The 18,577-nt window shown below is 37.7% G+C and overlaps 1 protein-coding gene across 1 annotated transcript; it reads left to right on the top strand.

Annotated features, from left to right (window-relative positions):
- The first annotated feature begins 7,521 nt into the window (after window positions 1–7,521).
- On the top strand, window positions 7,522–9,243 carry LOC140789458 (senescence-specific cysteine protease SAG39-like). Its single transcript, XM_073139166.1, has 2 exons — window positions 7,522–7,989; window positions 8,450–9,243. The coding sequence occupies exons 1-2, from the start codon at window positions 7,569–7,571 to the stop codon at window positions 9,037–9,039; spliced, it is 1,011 nt and encodes a 336-aa protein (XP_072995267.1). The 5' UTR covers window positions 7,522–7,568; the 3' UTR covers window positions 9,040–9,243.
- Window positions 9,244–18,577: the final 9,334 nt, after the last annotated feature.

The following is an 18,577-nucleotide window of genomic DNA, read 5'->3' as shown; positions in this document are numbered from 1 at the left end:
TGATTTATTTGATTATATCATGATTATATGTGCACAGGGGTGTATCTATGTGTGACGGGCTGTAACGCCCCCGCTCGGCACGGGCACGTGCACGCCCATGCGCCCACACGGCACGCGCGGCGCACGCGACAGGTCGGGCGGAGCCCGTCACGCACAGATACTCTCCTGTGCACATATAATTATGACATCATCAAATAAAACATGCTAACCTATCCATGATCACATAATCCATCACCAAATAAATCATACTCTTAACCAAATAAACCTGTTAGCATATGAATATCAAAGTCCACAATAATATACACTAGACCGCTACATAATCTGGCAGGACCCGCACAGGCCACAACAAACCATCAAGATACAACTAAAATAACTAATACAAGAGTACACTATGATTCGACCTGTATTATACAAATCATCGTCTAATACAAAAGAGTACAAATATCAGATACTGGTACGACTCAATTTCTATATAAACTATCATCTATACCATCTCGCATCTATAGCTTACCTCATCATTGCTCTAAAATATCTTCTCAAGTCGCTATCACGTACCACATATCTGAGGGGATTAGAAAAGAAATAAAGAGAGTCATGAGCAAAAGACTCAGTGAATAGACCTTACCCCGAATCAGTGATGCCAAAAAAAGAGTAAGTCATGTACTGGATAATATGAATCAGAAAGAGTATCATGTCATGAATGAGTATATGAATGTATCTTCAATAATACATAAATGAAAAGTAGATAATATGTCATACTGATAAAAGTATACAATCCTCGACAATAAACAAACAAATCTCTATGTCATATGATCATCATAACTCTCTATCAAATATGACACATGATGCATGCCGACCATGGCTATGCTATGATATCAAATGCAACCATATATGATGTATATTGACCACTCAATAATCAGGTATGTCAGATAATAATGAAATCATATGCGTTTCTCAACATCACGATCATCACCGACATCTCGGTATAATATCATCATATTATACCACTGTGCACAGTCAATACCCGGTACCCAGTCTCAACATCATGTCCAAAGGCTCAGAGCATACTCCGCCACCCGCAAGAGTATCTCTAATATAACCATACCCCGCCATCCGCTAAGGTATCAACATCCATCCGGACCGGGCACCCACATAGTTGATAGAAACCTCGTGAGGATAACTCGCCACATATGCCCTGGCGAACGGCATGTGTCCGAATGTCTGCTTTGCATACAGACTAACGACCTCAGACGTAAGGCCAATAGGATCGCGACTATGTCGAGCGATCAATCATCTCCAGGCACGCCCTAACCCTCGTGCCCACTCGGGTATCCTCACGCTTTCTATCAACTATCCTATCAATCACATTTCATGCTTTCTTTCTAAATGACAGATCATATGCATATATCCAGTACGATAACAACTCAATGCATAACAGAAATTTAGGTGGAATAGAAATCAAGAGAAAAATGATGCAATGTAATCTCCAACTATATAGTCAGCACATGCATACTCATGCTAATCTATTATATGCATACCCATGCTACAGATCAACTGGACATAACCTCACCACAGTATAATCATATCTCATCATCTCTATTTATCATCATCATACTCATATCCAAGATCAGCCTAATTATATGCATGATAAAAATATGCTTGACTGTAATCATCTCTAGATAAAGTTATATAATCATGCTGGAGGCCAAAACATGCATGTACATAATATATAATATAACCTAATTTGAGAAAGGGATCTTGGGGATAAGACTACTCACCGTCTGATCAGAAGATACAAACCATGCATCTCTCACGTCCGTCAAGTAACCAAGTGACACTCATCACTAGCAAGGTCCAAGGGGTCTCAAATAAGGGGGTTCGGGATCTGAAATATTTAAGTAGTATGATGTTAGCCGTTTATCTAATTAGAATTAATTCAGTTAAAATATAAAGGTTTATTAGATTTAGAATTACTTTTCTTTATATTTTATTACATAACTAGGTCTATAATATAGATACAATTCAAATATTATAATTCTTTATTATTATAAAATGTTAGTTATAATATAAGGAGAAGAGGCCTGTTTCCTTTTATATAAGAGTATTTCTAAATATATAATTATAAAATAAAATAAAAGGCTAAATAAGTATAGAGGTGGTCTAATTTTAATTAATTTTATAATTCATACACTATCTTGCTTAATTAGGGACAACGCAGTCTTTACTCAATAAAATAATAAATAAATAACTAAATAAACTTAGTATTTTATTTGTTGCAGAATAATCATAAAATTAATAGAAATACTTAAAATATATATGATGAGGGTATTAGAATATAAATCTAATAATTATAATTTACAAATCTATCTATTAATCTAATAGATATGTAAATAAATAAATATAAGTATTACCTATATTTATACCTAATTAATCATTAATTATAAAAATTATCATTAATAAAATTATATTGAAGGATATATAATATTATTAAAATAGTTAATGTCTAAATAATCTATTTGCATTAATTAAGAAGAAAATTACCTAAATAAATAACATAAATAAACTAATTAATTAATAAATTAATTACATCTGCCATCAGTGCTGGGCTCGGCCCAGCACTGTCTGCTACAGTGCTGGGCCGAGCCCAACACTATGTAGAAGGAAAGAGGAGCTGAGGAAGAAGGAGAAAAAGAAAGAAAGAAAGAAAGAAAGAAAGAAAGAAAGAAGAAGAAGAAGAAGAAGAAGAGAAGAGGAAGAGAAGAAAGAGAGGAGGTGAGGGAGGAGGTTGCGGACCCGGGCCGGCGGAGAGGGCACCGGCCGCTACTGGCCAACCAGCGGCCGGCGCCGGCAGCTCGGCTCCGACGATCCCAACCTCGGGCGAGAGAGAGAGAGAGAGAGAGAGAGAGAGAGAGAGAGAGAGAGAGAGAGAGAGGAGAGAGAGAAGGAAAGAGAGGGGGAGTGAGAGATCTCACCGGCGACGGCGGCGGCTCCAGGGAGGGTGCCGGTATAGATAGAGAGAGTAGAGTGAGAGGGTGGCCGAGAAAGAGAGAGAGAGAGAGAGAGATTTAAAGAGAGAGAGAAGGCGGTGGAGGAGGAGTAGTGGCGGCGCCGTGGCTCACCACGGCCAGCTGGCCACAGTCGGTTGGCTGCGGCAGCGGCCGCAGGCGCGTGGCGCCCCACCAAGTTGCATGAGCAACTAGCATGGGCACGAGGCCGGCCATAGTGTGGTCGGTTGCGTTGTGCCCATGAATTTTTTTTTTTTTGGATTGGGTTGTTATACGGGCCCCACTTGATCTGTTGCGTGCATCGCGCGTGCCATGTGGGTGCGTGGGCGTGCACGTGTCTCTACCGGGTGGGAGGTGTTACACATACTGCCGCATTAGGAGCATAAATACATCATTCATAAGGCTTTGGAAAGTCACTAGAGTGTTGATGAGGCTGAATTGCATCATGCTGAACGGCTTCACTCAGAACTCATGCCCATCGGGAGCGTGAAATGCAGTTTTGTGCATGTTTGTCGGCTAAACTCGAATCTGGTGGTACTCAGCTCTCAAATAAAGTTTGCTAAATATGGTTGCCCTTGCAAGCTTGTCCAGCTTCGATGACTTCCTTTGTGCTCTCCTCCACTATATCCTCTTGGACCTCTTCTACATATTCTTCTTCTCCAGCAATGTCCATGTCCTCCTTGAGACTATTGATGGGCATTACACTACTAATGGGTTTTGAGCACCAGTAACCGGAGTTGAAACTTTCATCATATCATAAACGCAGCCCTTTCACTCTTCGCTCCTCCACCTGGGTAGGTGTGAGAGTTCAAATAGAAGGTCGTGTGAATCCTCTATGTTACGGACCAGATCTGGACCTATTTGGATGTAAAAAAATTATGGGAATTTTTGTGGTGGTAGTCTCATGAGTTATGGATCTAATGGTTTTAGTTTTATATAAATCTAAAATCTGGATCAAAAGATATAAATAAAATTAAGGAGTAAAGCCATAACAAGGTACAATGGTAAATATCCGACATTGCGGCGGTCATCGAAGGGTGGTGGACGACTAAGGGTGGTGGGGTACGGCTGCATAGTAGGGTGGCTCGTGATTGAAAAAGGTGGCTAGAGTTTAGAAGGTCGGATGGTTCTAGGGCTAGAATTTACTCTTACAAAAATAAGGATGATTTAACGGCTAGGGTAAAAAGATAATGACGATATAGTAAAATAGTTAAACTCAATGATCAATTCTCATTATGATAATCAACACATGTCTACTTCTATTTATAGGATAAATATTTAGATAATATGGAATTTCACTTTATCTTTTATATTTTAGGATTCACATTAAATTAAATTAAATTTTTAGGTATATCTTTAAGATATTTGACTCTTTATTCTAATTGGACTCTTATTATATTTTTTTAACTATAAAAAGAGAGCTTAGAAAAAAACCCTAGATGCGATTTTAAGAGAGTAGGTAGGGGCAGCACTATAGCAGTGCTACAATGGCAAGATGAGGATAGAAAAAGATCATTCTTGAGAGAGGAGAGAAGAGAGAAGATACAAGAGAGGAAAGAAGAGGGATTAGAATGTGACAATTAGATTATTTTTGGATTGAGAAATCAAGGCAAGTTCCCACTTATATTTTCTTAAATTTGTATTATTCAAAAATAGAATTGATGAATTGAAAATATCTCTTTTTTTATTTATTCTTATCCTGTTTAATTTTATGAGATAGGAAATTATGATATGATGATGTCAATTATGTAGCATGGATAGGAAAATTAAGAAATTCGTTCTTTTAAGGATTTTTATTGAAGAATTAGAGCTGTTAAGATTATTTGTATTTTATAGAAAATTTAGATTTATTATTTTCAGAATAAGAAAAGATTTTGTTGTTTGTATTTTCAGATTTCTGAAAGTAATTAATGTTAATTTTTATTCTAGAAAATAAGATATAAATTGTATTATTTCAATTTAAATGAATTTCAAATTTCAAATTTCTAAAAATAATTAATATTAATTTTTATTCCAGAAAATAATATATAAATTTGAAATATTGCAATTTAAAGAAATTTTAGATTTGCAAAAATATTTAATATTATATTTCAGAAAATAACATAGGAAATCATTATGCTAATATATTTTATTTTTTGTAAATAAAATATATGAGATCTTTATTAAAAAGAAAGATATTTGAGAAGATGATCACAAATAAAATATTATTTTGAGATGTAAAATTTTATAAGATCAAATGTTAGATTATTACTTATTTATGTTTTCTAACTTATTAAGAATGATATTATATATATATATATATTAGTATTTGGATTTATAGATTATTTATGCATATATTGAAGAATCGAGAATCTTGATGATTGAGGAATATGAAATATGAGTATTATTGAATACTGAGAAAAGTGAGATCTTGAACAAATTTGATTTCAAGAAGGTAAGTCCAGATAAAAGATTCTTAGAATGTAATGTTGCAAATGCTACCAAGTAACTTAGCAAGATTAGAGAAATGTTTTTTGAATTTTTTGTCCTAGTGGCCCTAATTTTACTCAACAGTTAGTGGAAATGTCGATAAGGCACTATAAAGTACCTATTGTGACCCTAGACGGATTGGCTATCTAGAAAAGTCTTGGGCGTTATCCCGATGATGACTAGGTAGTCCAGTTTTGGCATTGTCAGTTTTCCAAAAAAGTTTGTTGTGGAATGTGACACCTTTGGAGTGGGAACACTTGCTGTCCTAATGCAAGGGGGACAGACCTATAGCATTTTTGAGTAAAGTTTTGTCTAGTAGATCACAACAACTCTTAACTTATGAGCGAGAGATGTTGGCAATTCTTCACGCTATGATAAAATGGAGGTCGTACTTGGTGGGATGCCACTTCATCATTTGCACCAACTAGAGGATTTGCCATATTTTATGAGTCAGTGGATACACACACTAGCACAACAGTGGTGGGTGGCAAAGTTTTTCGGGTACAACTACAGGGTGTAATACAATAAGGGGAATGGAAAATCGAGCGATAGATGTTCTTTCATGCCAACCAATTAGAGCTAAATTGGTGGCTTTTCCTATTCTTTCTTTTCCCTTCCTCGAGGATTTGAGGAGTGCATGTATCATTGACCCCTGTGTTACAAGATTATTGTAGGAGATTAGAGCTTATCCAGAGAGCCATCCCAATTTGGAGGACTGAGACCGGCTATTGCTTGACCGAAGGTGCATCCAAGTGCTCACAGATGCGTCGTTGCGGTCCAAGCTAAACTTACTCAATAGTTAATGGAAAAGATTCTTGGAATATAATGTTCTAAATGCTACCAAGTGATTATAGCAGGATTAGAGAAGATTTTTGAATTTTTGTCGTGGTGACTTTAATTTTACTCAATGGCTAGTGAAAATGTCGATAGGGCACTGTAGAGTACCTACTGTGACCCTAGACGGATCGGCTATCTAGAAAAGTTTTGGGCGTCATCCCGATGGTGACTAGGTAGTGCGATGTGGCCACGGGTCAGAGTACCTATTAAAGAGACAATATGATATTTTATCACTTTTGGAGGGTTTCCATGATAGTATCACATTTCGTTTTGCTTATATTATTTATGAAAATATTGTGTTTTTCTCTTGTACATTATGTAGTAATATTAAAGAGGTCACGTGGAAACTACATTGACTTATCAACATAAGGGGGTATTTAGTGGCAGGTGCTTCATCATTAATAAAAAAGGTAAAAACACAAAAATGCCCTTTTGAATACAGCGCATAAAGCGTATAATATTTCTCTTTCTTTATACCCTTAAAAAATAAAGGTATAAAAATTACATGATAGCCGATGAATGGAAGATGTGACGACAAACTAATGAAAGAGAAATTTGAGAGATCTCTAAATAGTTTAGAGGGTTTATGTGCTCAAAAAAGAAAATCACAGGTCGCGCTATTCAATAGTTTAGAGGGTCAAAGTTTGAATTTTATTTTTTTCCTGAAGCAAAAGATGTTAGGACGTAAACGTTTTCGTTATGCTGTTGTTGTACACAACTGCGCGTACAGCATGGAAGATATTATATATGTCTTGCTTTTGCAAGTATATATAACGACAGTGATATTATGTATGTATTTGTTGTTTAATATCCGAAAATAACCGCGTTTTGCTTAATTTGCTAATTCTTTTAATATCTATGTGGCAATGTTTTCTAATCATATATGACCTGGTGGTTGGTGCTACTTCATATAGCTAGCTTGGTGACGTAGGTGTGGACCGAGTGGATGTAAATCTAAATAAAAGAGGGAGTTTCTTGGGAATGGATTAGAAGGAATTAAACGGGATTGAAATTTTAGCATATTTAATATTTCAAAGCCTGAGTATTTTATTTCATTGCAAGCATCTTTACTTATAAATTGCTGCCCAGCTACATAGAAGACCGAGCTATATATTGGCTGACAGAATGCATATCGCAAATTAAATATTGATCAAGTCTATCCTCCAAGCACTATATAAACGCACCTTATCCTAACGAGTTCAATATCGCCAAAAAAGAAATAATCCTTCTACTCTTAATACAGTTGGAGCATCGATCATGGCTTCTTGGCTCTATTTCTTTTCTCTTTTCCTTGTTATTTGCACGTTATTTGCAGGTCCAGTAGTCTCCGATGGCAGCTATGACGAAGCCATGAAAGCGAGGCATGAGCAATGGATGGCTCAATATAAGCGAGTCTACACCAATGCGGAGGAGAAGCAGCGTCGTTTCCAGGTGTTTAAGAGGAATGTTGAATACATAGAGTCCTCAAATAATAAACCTGGACAGAGCTACAATCTTACTGTAAACCAGTTTGCGGACCTAACCAATGAGGAATTCATGGTCACTCATGGCGGACTAAAGGTCACAAATGTTTCCAGGCAATCGACGCCCTTTATGTACGCAAACTTTTCTGCACCACCTAGGGTAGATTGGAGGCTCAGAGGTGCAGTGACTGAAGTTAAGAACCAAGGATCATGTGGTAAGGCAATCTGCCGAACAATTTCTTTTCTTTTATTTTTATTCCCCCAGTACTTCAGAGCTAACAAACTGATTTATATATAAATTTGGTTTACCCTCCAATATGTACTGCTGGTTTCTTATGAGCTGATCCTTACTCATTACAAATTCTCTGTTCCTTTCTTGTTTCAGAAATGTTCCTCAATTCGTCTTTTTCTTCCTTTTTATTTGAGAAATATCATTCATTGTTATTCTTTTCCTTCAAGGTGCACTAGTTACTCAGTGCATTTACTCTTCTTAGTTAAAAACTATACAGTAGTCTCAGATATATCTGTTATAATATATATAACAGATTTTAACTTTGTTGACCTTCTTGTAAATTAAATCATGCATGCCAAAGAAGAAAGTTTATTGGTTAATTAGTATTTGATTCTATATCTCGTGCTAATGCTAAATGTTGCTTTTCTATAAAATACATATAGGATCTTGTTGGGCATTTTCTGCAGTAGCAGCAATTGAAGGAATATTTAAAATCAGGAGAGGAAATCTAATCTCTTTGTCAGAGCAAGAACTAGTGGATTGCGACTTCTTTGATTCTGGATGTAATGGTGGCTTAATGGACAATGCATTCAACTTCGTCATACTAAACAGAGGTATCGATTCTGAATCAAACTATCCATATCAAGGATATCAAAGCAATTGCAATGTGAGGAACCTATTGCTGAATCACGTAGCGACCATTAGACGCTATCAAGAGGTGCCTCGCAATAGTGAACCGGCACTCATGAGAGCTGTTGCGAGACAACCAGTGTCAGTTGGAATAGATGCTGGTGGTTATGATTTCCAATTCTATCATTCTGGTGTCTTCAGAGGTAGTTGTGGGACTAGTCTAAATCATGGAGTTACAGTTGTTGGTTATGGGATAGATAGCAAACGAACAAAGTATTGGATAGTGAAGAACTCATGGGGCAAAGGATGGGGCGACAACGGTTACATTTTGATGCAAAAGGACATAGCTGCACCTGAAGGGTTATGTGGAATTGCAATGCTGGCCTCATATCCCACGTTGTGAGAAGTGTACCAAATACTTGATCCCCATATGTGGTGTGCGAGTTTAACTGTTGTGATCTTGATGAGTGGAAGTGTGAAAAATAAATTATGCGAGAGTCAGAGATTTGGAAAATATTATATATGTCAATAATGGTTTTTGAAAGGAATAGCTCCAAGCACTATTCCTTTATCAAATGAATAAAGCAATTATGATTTGTTTGTTTCATTGGTTGAAATTGATATAACATTTACGAATATACTAGCCTAAATGAAAAAAAAAATTCAATAATCAACAATTCAAAGTCGGCTGCTTTTCCATATATTTGGAGGCCAACCAATTATTTAAAAATCCTAAACAAATTCTGTTAGAACTATACTTATTCGTCTTGCATTCGAACGTCCAAAAGTAGGGCTCTAGATGTGCGACGTGATTCAGGCACTTGCGTTTGAATACACCTGATAGAAGTTATCTTATTTTCCAAAAATATAAACATAACATAATATAATTTGAAACAGTTTAATCTTGTTTAATATGCATCTAAATCAAAAACCGCAACAAGTTCCTTCCTTTTCTCAAAAGCTAGGAAAAGAAGAAACTCTAAAGCTGCCCTTGTTGTGATTGAAATATGTTCTCACAATAGCTATGATTCTAAACCTAGGCAAAGAAGAAAATTTTCAACTAGTAAATGAACTCTGTGAAGAATTTCAAGAATTTGGGAAGTCCGTAGTAGTTCTATATCGGGCTAAGCTCATGGGCTAGGCTTTTGGGTCAAGCTTCTAGGCCGGGCCTGGTAGGGAAAGGCCTGGCCCATGCCACCCATTCGAGCTCAGGCTGAGGTGGGCTCAACTTGGGTCCAAGCTAAGTTTAACCCAGTTAAAATGATACGAACTGGATCAGATCAAAAGGGAACATTGAGCTTGATGGATCGAGTCTTGTTATCTTATGCTTATGTAGTTTAGTCAAAGTCTTAGTAGGTTAAGATTTTATTTAATATGCTAAATCTAACTCTGTGCAGTTTCAGAAAAATATTTAGAAGATATTCGTCTAGTATTAGAATATTATGAAATCACCCGAATAGGATCGATAACCTCCTGGTTAACAACTTTGGAATTCAAGAATTCACTAGATTCAGACTCTATTTATGGTAAAATGAACAACTAGTCCGAGATAGATGAAGAAGATTGATTTAGTTATGTTGTTTAGGACTATTTAGATTTAATCTCTATAAATTGGTCTTATAGCTTGTATCTTATGGATGCATGAATAAAAAATTAATTGGCTTTTATCCCTGTATCCTAGTATCTCCCCTCTCAACTTGGCCGCCGGCCTCAATCTCCCTCCTCCCTCTTTACCAACCAACACTGCCTCTCCTGTTGGAACGGTATCATTTTGCTTCTAATCTCCCTTATTCGACAATCCCCCTAGCCCCACAGGGTAGGCCTACTTTTCCCCGTTCTCCTCCTCTGAACTATCAATCTACCTAACTACCACCACTATCATCCACCATCAACACCATCTTCATTATCATCTACAAGCTGATCCACACCTACCATTAACACCACTATTGGCATACTAACCAAATTAGACCCATATTTAGTCCTTATCTGATAATCATTTTGGTATAATGATGACTTTCATACATGAATCAGATAATCATTTCCTTGCAGTGCATCTTATTAAAAATGTAGATAACTCATGATATATAGGTGCATAGTGTCAAACTAGACACTATCAAGATGATTTTCACACTAATCATGTGGTAGTCATTTTTATTAATCTTTTAATAAGAAAAAAAAATATTATGAGAGTGAAACTAAGTCAAAAGATTAAATATCAATCGAATGAATAAGATATCCAAAAATACCCTATGAGATAATGTTTACACAAAGATTGAATCATAATAATTACAATTGATTGCATAGAAGATTATAGAAAAAATATTCAAAAGTAAATAAGACACCTAGAGATAATATACCAAATGTAAATATAAGTGACTATGGCTTGAACAATAACTTTATAATAGATCTTTATGTCACAAGAGTCACTGTAATTCGTACATAAAATTTTAATTTTCTCTTTTTTGTTGCTTTTAAACAAAGAAAACTATAATCCAAAATAACTAAACTGAATTTTTTTTCCTATAGCGCACAAATTATCAGCCAATCCAAAAAATATCTAAAAGAAAAATCAGATGTACACAAAGCATATAGCTAAGGAAAGCACCCAAATTATCAATCAAATGTATGCAAAGCATATAGCTAAGTAATATAAATAAGCAATCAAGCTTCCCCTAGCTAGCATATCTTATAAAAGGGATCACTTAATAGCACCACACCAAACGGGTGCCAAAATGTCTTTTCTCTAAACCCAATTTGTCTAGTTTTCAACCAATAATAAAAAATATGTTTAAGTCTTTGCACAAATTTACAATGTGGCCTAATGTATTTTTTAATTCTACAATGATTATAAATTGATACGATCTCCAATTTTGGCCAAGGCTCGATCTATTCCGATTTTCAGATTTGGACAGGATCTGACACAGAACTTTGAAAATAGATCTCGAAAGATTTAGCCATCGGATGGACGTGACATTTTGATATATTGTAGATCACTGAAGGAAAGGTTGGTCATAAATTTGGAGAGTTTGCTTCTACACGGAGATGAAGACCTTCCTTATTGACTCGCTTTGGTCTCGGCCACAAAGTGGTGATGAAACGTATAACTTGTACAAATCTTTGGCCCATGAGTTTTACAGGCACGAAAAAGAGTTTAAAAAAAAATCAAGTTTTAGGCGAATCATATAGTGGGATCTTGAGATAACGTCCAATTAATGGACGAACATCAAGGAGTCCGTGGATGGAGGCACGAGATCCTTGGTGTTGGTGAAGATTGGTAGACCGGCGTTAATGGGGTGGCATCGGTGAGTACGTGGAGATGGAAGAGTTATGGGTGATGGAAGGGTTGGGGCAAATAATAGATAGATTGGAAGAAGGGGGAGGAGTGGGCTGCACCTAAGGGACTAGGGTGATTGGCCGGTCGAGGGAGGCTAGAAGTGGCGACGCCAGAGAATGAGAGAACGGGAGAGAAGAAGACGAAGGAGACAAGGCAAAACTCAATTCATTCAATAATGATTCAATGGTTGCCATCCACATCTAACCAAACAATTCAAAAATGGCAATTATTAACCCTAAAATAGTAGATTTTCTTTGACCGCGTTTGAACGCGCCCGATCACATTCGAACGCACATTTTGCATTCTCTGTATTTGTGAATGCGATGCAGGCATTTGCAGGCGCGTTCGACCGCACATTTCGCACTCTCTAGATGTGCGAACCTAATGTAGGCGTTCACAATCGTGTTCGAACGTACTCCACCTGCGTTCGAACGCAACATACAGAAAACTTATTTTTTTAAGAATTAAATACTAAAACAAGAAATAAAAACACCCCTAAAGTGTATCCATGCTCGAGACGACATGAGTGAAGTCTGAATCATATCATAAATATAAACATAAATTCTACCATTAAACTCATTCCTATATGCCTTAGCATTCACATTATACTTCTCATTTTATTTCTTAACATTTCCCTTATAATCAATATGAGAAGTATTAATATAATCTAACAAGATGATTTAACAAAAGAAAAGGAAAAAGGATATACATTAGGTTGCACTTTCGGAGAAGAGATATTCGATCCTTTAGCATCATATCCTAGCCCTTCCTTCTCTTTTCCTTTTCTTTGTGATTCAAGGAGTTGATTCAAAATTTTTGACCTTACATTAAGTTTATCAATTGAGCTCTTAGCATTTTCTAATTCAATCTCACGAAACTTGACCTTTTTCAGATTAGCTTTCTCTCAAAGAAACTTGCTTATTCAAATTAACCTCTAAAAATTTAATTTTGTAATGTAATGAAGAATTTTAAGAAATTAAAGAGTTTAAGTTTAAGAGAGTTTTACATAATTTTTCTTCGAACTTTAGGTTTTCTTCTTTGAGATTCTCCATATCTTTCATTGCGTCCACATGATGTTCCGTCATCTTTGCTTTTTCTTCTTAAGTCACCTTGAGCTTTCGTACAAGGTTCAAATTAGCTTTTATGATCTCGTAAGATTCCTTGTATAGTGGCATCATAGGCAGCTTGGATGTACATCCCATTGTCATCATCGAAATCACTTTCAATTTTTTCTTCTGCATTTGACATTTCATAAGAACTATTAGAAGATAACAAGGAAGCAGTAAAAGAAAATAATTTTTTTGGGATTTAGAGTCGTCATCAATATCATCCGAAGTGGTCTACAAAGCCTTTCCCTTTTCGGCAATATCATCCGAAGGCAATTCAGGCATTCATGTACAAAGTGGCCGTGTTATTGGCATTTATAACATTGAACCACTAACCTTTGATTTTTTTTCTCCTAAGCTTTTCGCTTCAGCCACATTTAAATTTTAAAAAAAGTTCATAATTATTTTTACAAAAAGCTTCATCAACTCAAGATCGATATCATTATCCTTATCAAACTCTAAAAGAATATACAGCTTATCTTTCCAATATGAATCTTTAGATCTATCTAACATGGGAGGTTTATCAATACCTTCTCTCAAAATATCCATCTCCTAAAGAATCTCTCTTCAAATTAAGAGACCTTGCTTTGATACCGATTTAAAAAATAAATTTACAGGAATACTAGGTATACTATGGTACCTATTGAAAAACATAATTAACACCCTAGGAGATGAGTTCTATCACATGCTATTAAGAATAATGTGCAAAAATTAAAGCATGAAAAGGATAATCCCGAACACAAAACTTTTTTACATAGAAAAACTGCAAGCTAGCTAAAAAAATAAGTATTCAAACTCGGATTAAAACCAATCACTAAAACATGTAGTTGTTAACAAGAAACTTACAAATCAGCCGCCAATACGACTCAACCAGTACTAACCTTGCTTACTGAGCTCTGCGATACACTGCTTTTCATGATAAATTTTCAAACTTCAGTGACCTTTTGAGGTTGATCCTTCCATCGTAGTGACTCTCGAGACATAGCCCTTTCATACTTGATATAGATGCATTAAAAGTAGAATGATTCATCACGTTCTGTCTAAAGTAGAGAAGTGATCTCTAATGGTCTCTAAAAAATGATCTCATAATTAATTATGGCTTTCTAAAAGATGATTTCCAAATTAATTCTTGAAATCTGATGAGATATGGAACCAAAAGGTCGACTACGGAACGATTCCTTCAAGATCTGAATTTATTATAGGAATCAGACATGGGATGTAGACGAAGGGAAACCTTGCCAACAGTAGAGGTGGAAGGATGGTGAAGAGAGAGGAGAGAGATAGTCTAAAGAGAAGATAGGCAAGAAATCAATAATCCAATTCCATTATGAATTTGGCTTCCAATAACAATAAGTAGTCCTTATTCTAGAGGATTCCCGCCGATCGCGTTTGAACGCACAAAAAACATTCTCTGTATGTGCGAACGCGATGCAGGCGTTCGAACTCGCCCTACCGCGTTCGAACACTCTTTTCGCATCCTCTATATTTGCGAACCTGATGCAGGCGTTCGCAAGGGCGTTCAAACGCAACCTACATAAATTTTATTTTAATAAAAATAAATAACTAATGCAATAAGAAAAGATCTTAACTAAGTGTATCAGCCACCACGCTTACCCTACCTTGCCCTCAAGATGTAAAGTTGGGGAAACGGTCCAAAATGTCAGTCAACTCCCATGTCGCCTCATCGGATGGCTTGCCAAGCCACTCAACTAGAATCTCTATCTCTAATCTGGTACCATATCGTCGTTAGCATCTAGCAAGTATACGAACTGGCTCTACGATCTCTATCTCCTCCAATGGCCCCGGTAAAACTGATCCAACGATATCATGATCTCCAATTCGCTCCCTCAGCAATAAAATATGGAAGACAAGATGCACTTTCGACCCCTCCGACAGCTCCAAACGATATGCAACTAGACCAATATGCTCTAACACTCGAAAGGACTAAAGTAGCGATGTGCTAACTTTTGGTTATGCATCGGGCGTAATGTCACCTGCCAATATGGTTGCACCCCACCCTTACAAACACCCAACTATGTTGAACTCTTGATCCCTATGCCTGCGATCATAAACTTACTTCATGCGGTTTTGAGCAAGTTTAAGACGGGCACGTGACAGGCTCTAATGCCGCCTGTTAAGCTCTAATACCAAATTGATAGATTCTTGAACTAAAGATACGCTACGCAATGATTCCTTCAAGATTTGGATGTATTAGAGGAATCAGTCTGCTCAATTGTGGAAAAATATTTGTCAGCTATTCTCTGATAGTTAGGAAATTACGAAACCAATTGGGTTAGATCCATAACTTCCTGATATACGACTTTCATATTTATGCCCTTCGCAGATTCGAACTATAGCAGGGACAAAAATACGGAATAACGTGGGTGATGGTGGTGGTAATGGGTGGAGTGGATGTTAGGGTTATGGATGGATATGGAGATGAAGGTGGACTGTGGATGTGATTTAGGAATATAGACAAAGGGAATGAAGTGGTCGAGATTCCAAAGAAGAGGGGTGGCTCAATAGTCGAGGGAGATTAGAAGTTAGGAGAAACCTTAACAACGGTAGAGATGGAAGGATGGTGAAGAGGGAGGAGGGAGTCTAGAGAGAAGATAGGAGGCAAGAAATCAATAATCCAATTTTCTTCTGAAGTTGGCTGCTATCCATATATTTATAGAGGCTAACCAACAAGTCCCAAAACAATATGAAACCCTAATTCTAGAGGATTCTCGTCGATCACATTCGAACGCGCCCAATCGCGTTCGAACGCACAACCGCGTTCGAACGTACAATATGCATTCTCTATATTTGCGAACCTAATGCAGGCGTTCGCAAGGGCGTTCGAATGCGATCTATTGATGCACTTAGTTAGGATCTTTTCTTATTGCATTAGTGTTTATTTTCATTAAAATAAAATTCACGTAGGTCGCATTCGAACGCAGGAAGGGTCGCGTTCGAACGCCCTTGCGAACGCCTGCATCAGGTTCACAAATACAGAGAACGCATATTGTGCGTTCGAACACGGTCGGGCGAGTTCGAACGTCCATGTTCGATCGCCTGCATCGCATTCGCACATACAGAGAATGTCTTTTAGGTGCGTTCGAATGCGATCGGCGGGAATCATCTAGAATTAGGGTTACATATTATTTTAGGACTATTTGGCAAGCCTTTATAAATATGTGGATGGAAAACTTCATAATGAAATTGGATTATTGATTTCTTGCCTCCTATCTTCGCTCTAGACTTCTCCCTCCTCCATCTTTAGCATCCTTCCACCTCTTTCGTTGGTAAGATTTCTCCTAACTTCTAATCTCTCTCGATTATCGAGCCACCACTCTTTTTTGGGATCTCGACCACTTCGTTCCCTTCGTCTATATCCCAAAATCACATCCACAATCCACCTTTATCTCCATATCCATCCATAACCCTAACATCTACTTCACCCGTCACCACCACCATCACCCATGTTATTCCGTATTTGCATCCCTACTACAATTCGAATCTGCAAAACGTCATAAATACAAAATTTGTAGATCAGGAAGTTATGGATCTAACCCAATTGGCTTCATAATTTTCTAACTATAGGAGAATATCTGACGAATAGTTTCCAACGGTTGCGTGGACTGATTCCTGTAATACATTCAGATATTGAAAGAATAGTTGCGTAGCTTATCTTTGGTTCCAGATATTATCAAAGTGGTATCAGAGCCTATCAATTTGGTATCAAAGCATATCAAAGTGGTATCAGAGCCTATCAAAGTGGTATTAGAGCCTGACAAATTGGTATCAGAGCAGGCGAACCTCAGACCTCCATTAATGGTTGAAACAAGGAAGATGACATCAACAAGGAGACCTATGGAGAGCACACCGACAAGGGAGGACTCAATCCACGATACCCTAACCCTGAGGCTGATTCCTTTGGAGCGACCACGGCTGGACCGAGTCAACCAACGTCCATGAGTGCGAATATGGATAAACTTAGGGGCATGTTCCATGCATTAATGCATAGAGTTGACTCAATTCAAAAGGATCATAATGATTTTAAGGAATATGTTATGAACCGATTTGATTCGTTATCTCCTCAATAGTGATCGAAGTTTCAAGAAGGACCAGCAGTGAGACCTCATCAAACTGATACCCCACAGGTCCAGGTGCATCATGTGTGTGTCAACGATCACCTCTTTCTATGCCCACACATCATTCCCTACCTCCGTTGCAAAACCTAAGACCGGCGGTGGTGGAACCCGAGAGGCGTGCGGCATCAGTGCGCTTCATTAATGAGGAGGTTTGGCACTATGAGGATGAGTGGATCCCTATGGAGATGGTGATGGACGTGCTCGAGGATTTAGAGAGAATGATCAACTTGCACAAAGGTTTAGACCAGAACCAAGGATCTTTCGCAAACCCAACAATGCTATTCGGGGGAAAACCGCAAGCTTGGACTTTTCAAAATTACAAGGCGGTGGTCCAACGGATTGGGTGTTTCAAGTTGAACAATATTTTGATTGTCAATTACAATGGAAGATGCAAAAGTCCAGATGGCTAGCTTTCACCTCCAAGGAACGGCATTGCATTGGTATAGATCGGTTATTCGTGGTGGTGAATTTACCGGATGGGCTGATTTTTGTAGGAGGATTACACGCAAATTTGGGACAGCAGCATATGAAGATTTTGCTGCCACATTAAGCAAGATGGTTTAGAGGACGACCGTACTGGAGTACCAAGCTGAGTTTGAAAGAGTTAGTAGTCGTTGTGAGCCACCGTGGCCCGAACGAACATTAATGAGTACATTTATTTCAGGGCTGCGGGATGAGATACAAGCGGATGCTCGTGCTCAATATCCTACTACTCTTGAGGAGACCTTTGAGAAGGCCGTGAGGATAGAGCAAAAACATAAGGCTCTAAAGATGGCAGTGAAAACCAATTGGGGCAACCGAGATAGGAGGTTTGCACCTAGAACGCCAACTGGAAATTCTATGGTTTCAAAAATAGCGGTTGCGAATACTAGACCACGACCACCTTTGAGACCTTCTTCCGATGTTAGAGGAGGCACAAGACCCCCAGTTCGAACTCTCACACCTGCTCAGGTGGAGGAGCGAAGAGCGAAGGGCCTTTGCTTTTGATGTGATGAGCATTTCACCCCAGTCATAGGTGTTTTAAACCGATCAAGAGTGTGATTCTTATCGATGGTCTTGAGGAGAATGATGAGGTCATTGATGATGGAGAGTGTCCAGAGGAGGTCCATGAGGAGACCATTGAGGAGGGTGTGGAGGAAGATATCCAAGCTGAAATATCGATGCATGCATATTTGGGTACTTCCGCGCCTAGGACGTTACGAGTAGACGGACTCGTTAGAAAGCATTGTGTGCACATCCTTGTGCTTAGTGGTTACAAAGTTTGGGACCCGTCACATTTGATTTCCGGATCATGTGGATGAAATATAAACAAGAATACAAAGACATGCTTGATGGTATTCGGTCTTCGCTGATTCTTGCGATGCA

The sequence above is a fragment of the Typha latifolia genome, chromosome 5, assembly GCF_019914945.1.
Source record: "Typha latifolia isolate L0001 chromosome 5, TyphaL0001v2, whole genome shotgun sequence".
NCBI lineage: Eukaryota > Viridiplantae > Streptophyta > Magnoliopsida > Poales > Typhaceae > Typha > Typha latifolia.
Note: the sequence above shows the minus strand (reverse complement) of the source record. Positions and strands in the feature narration are given on the sequence as shown.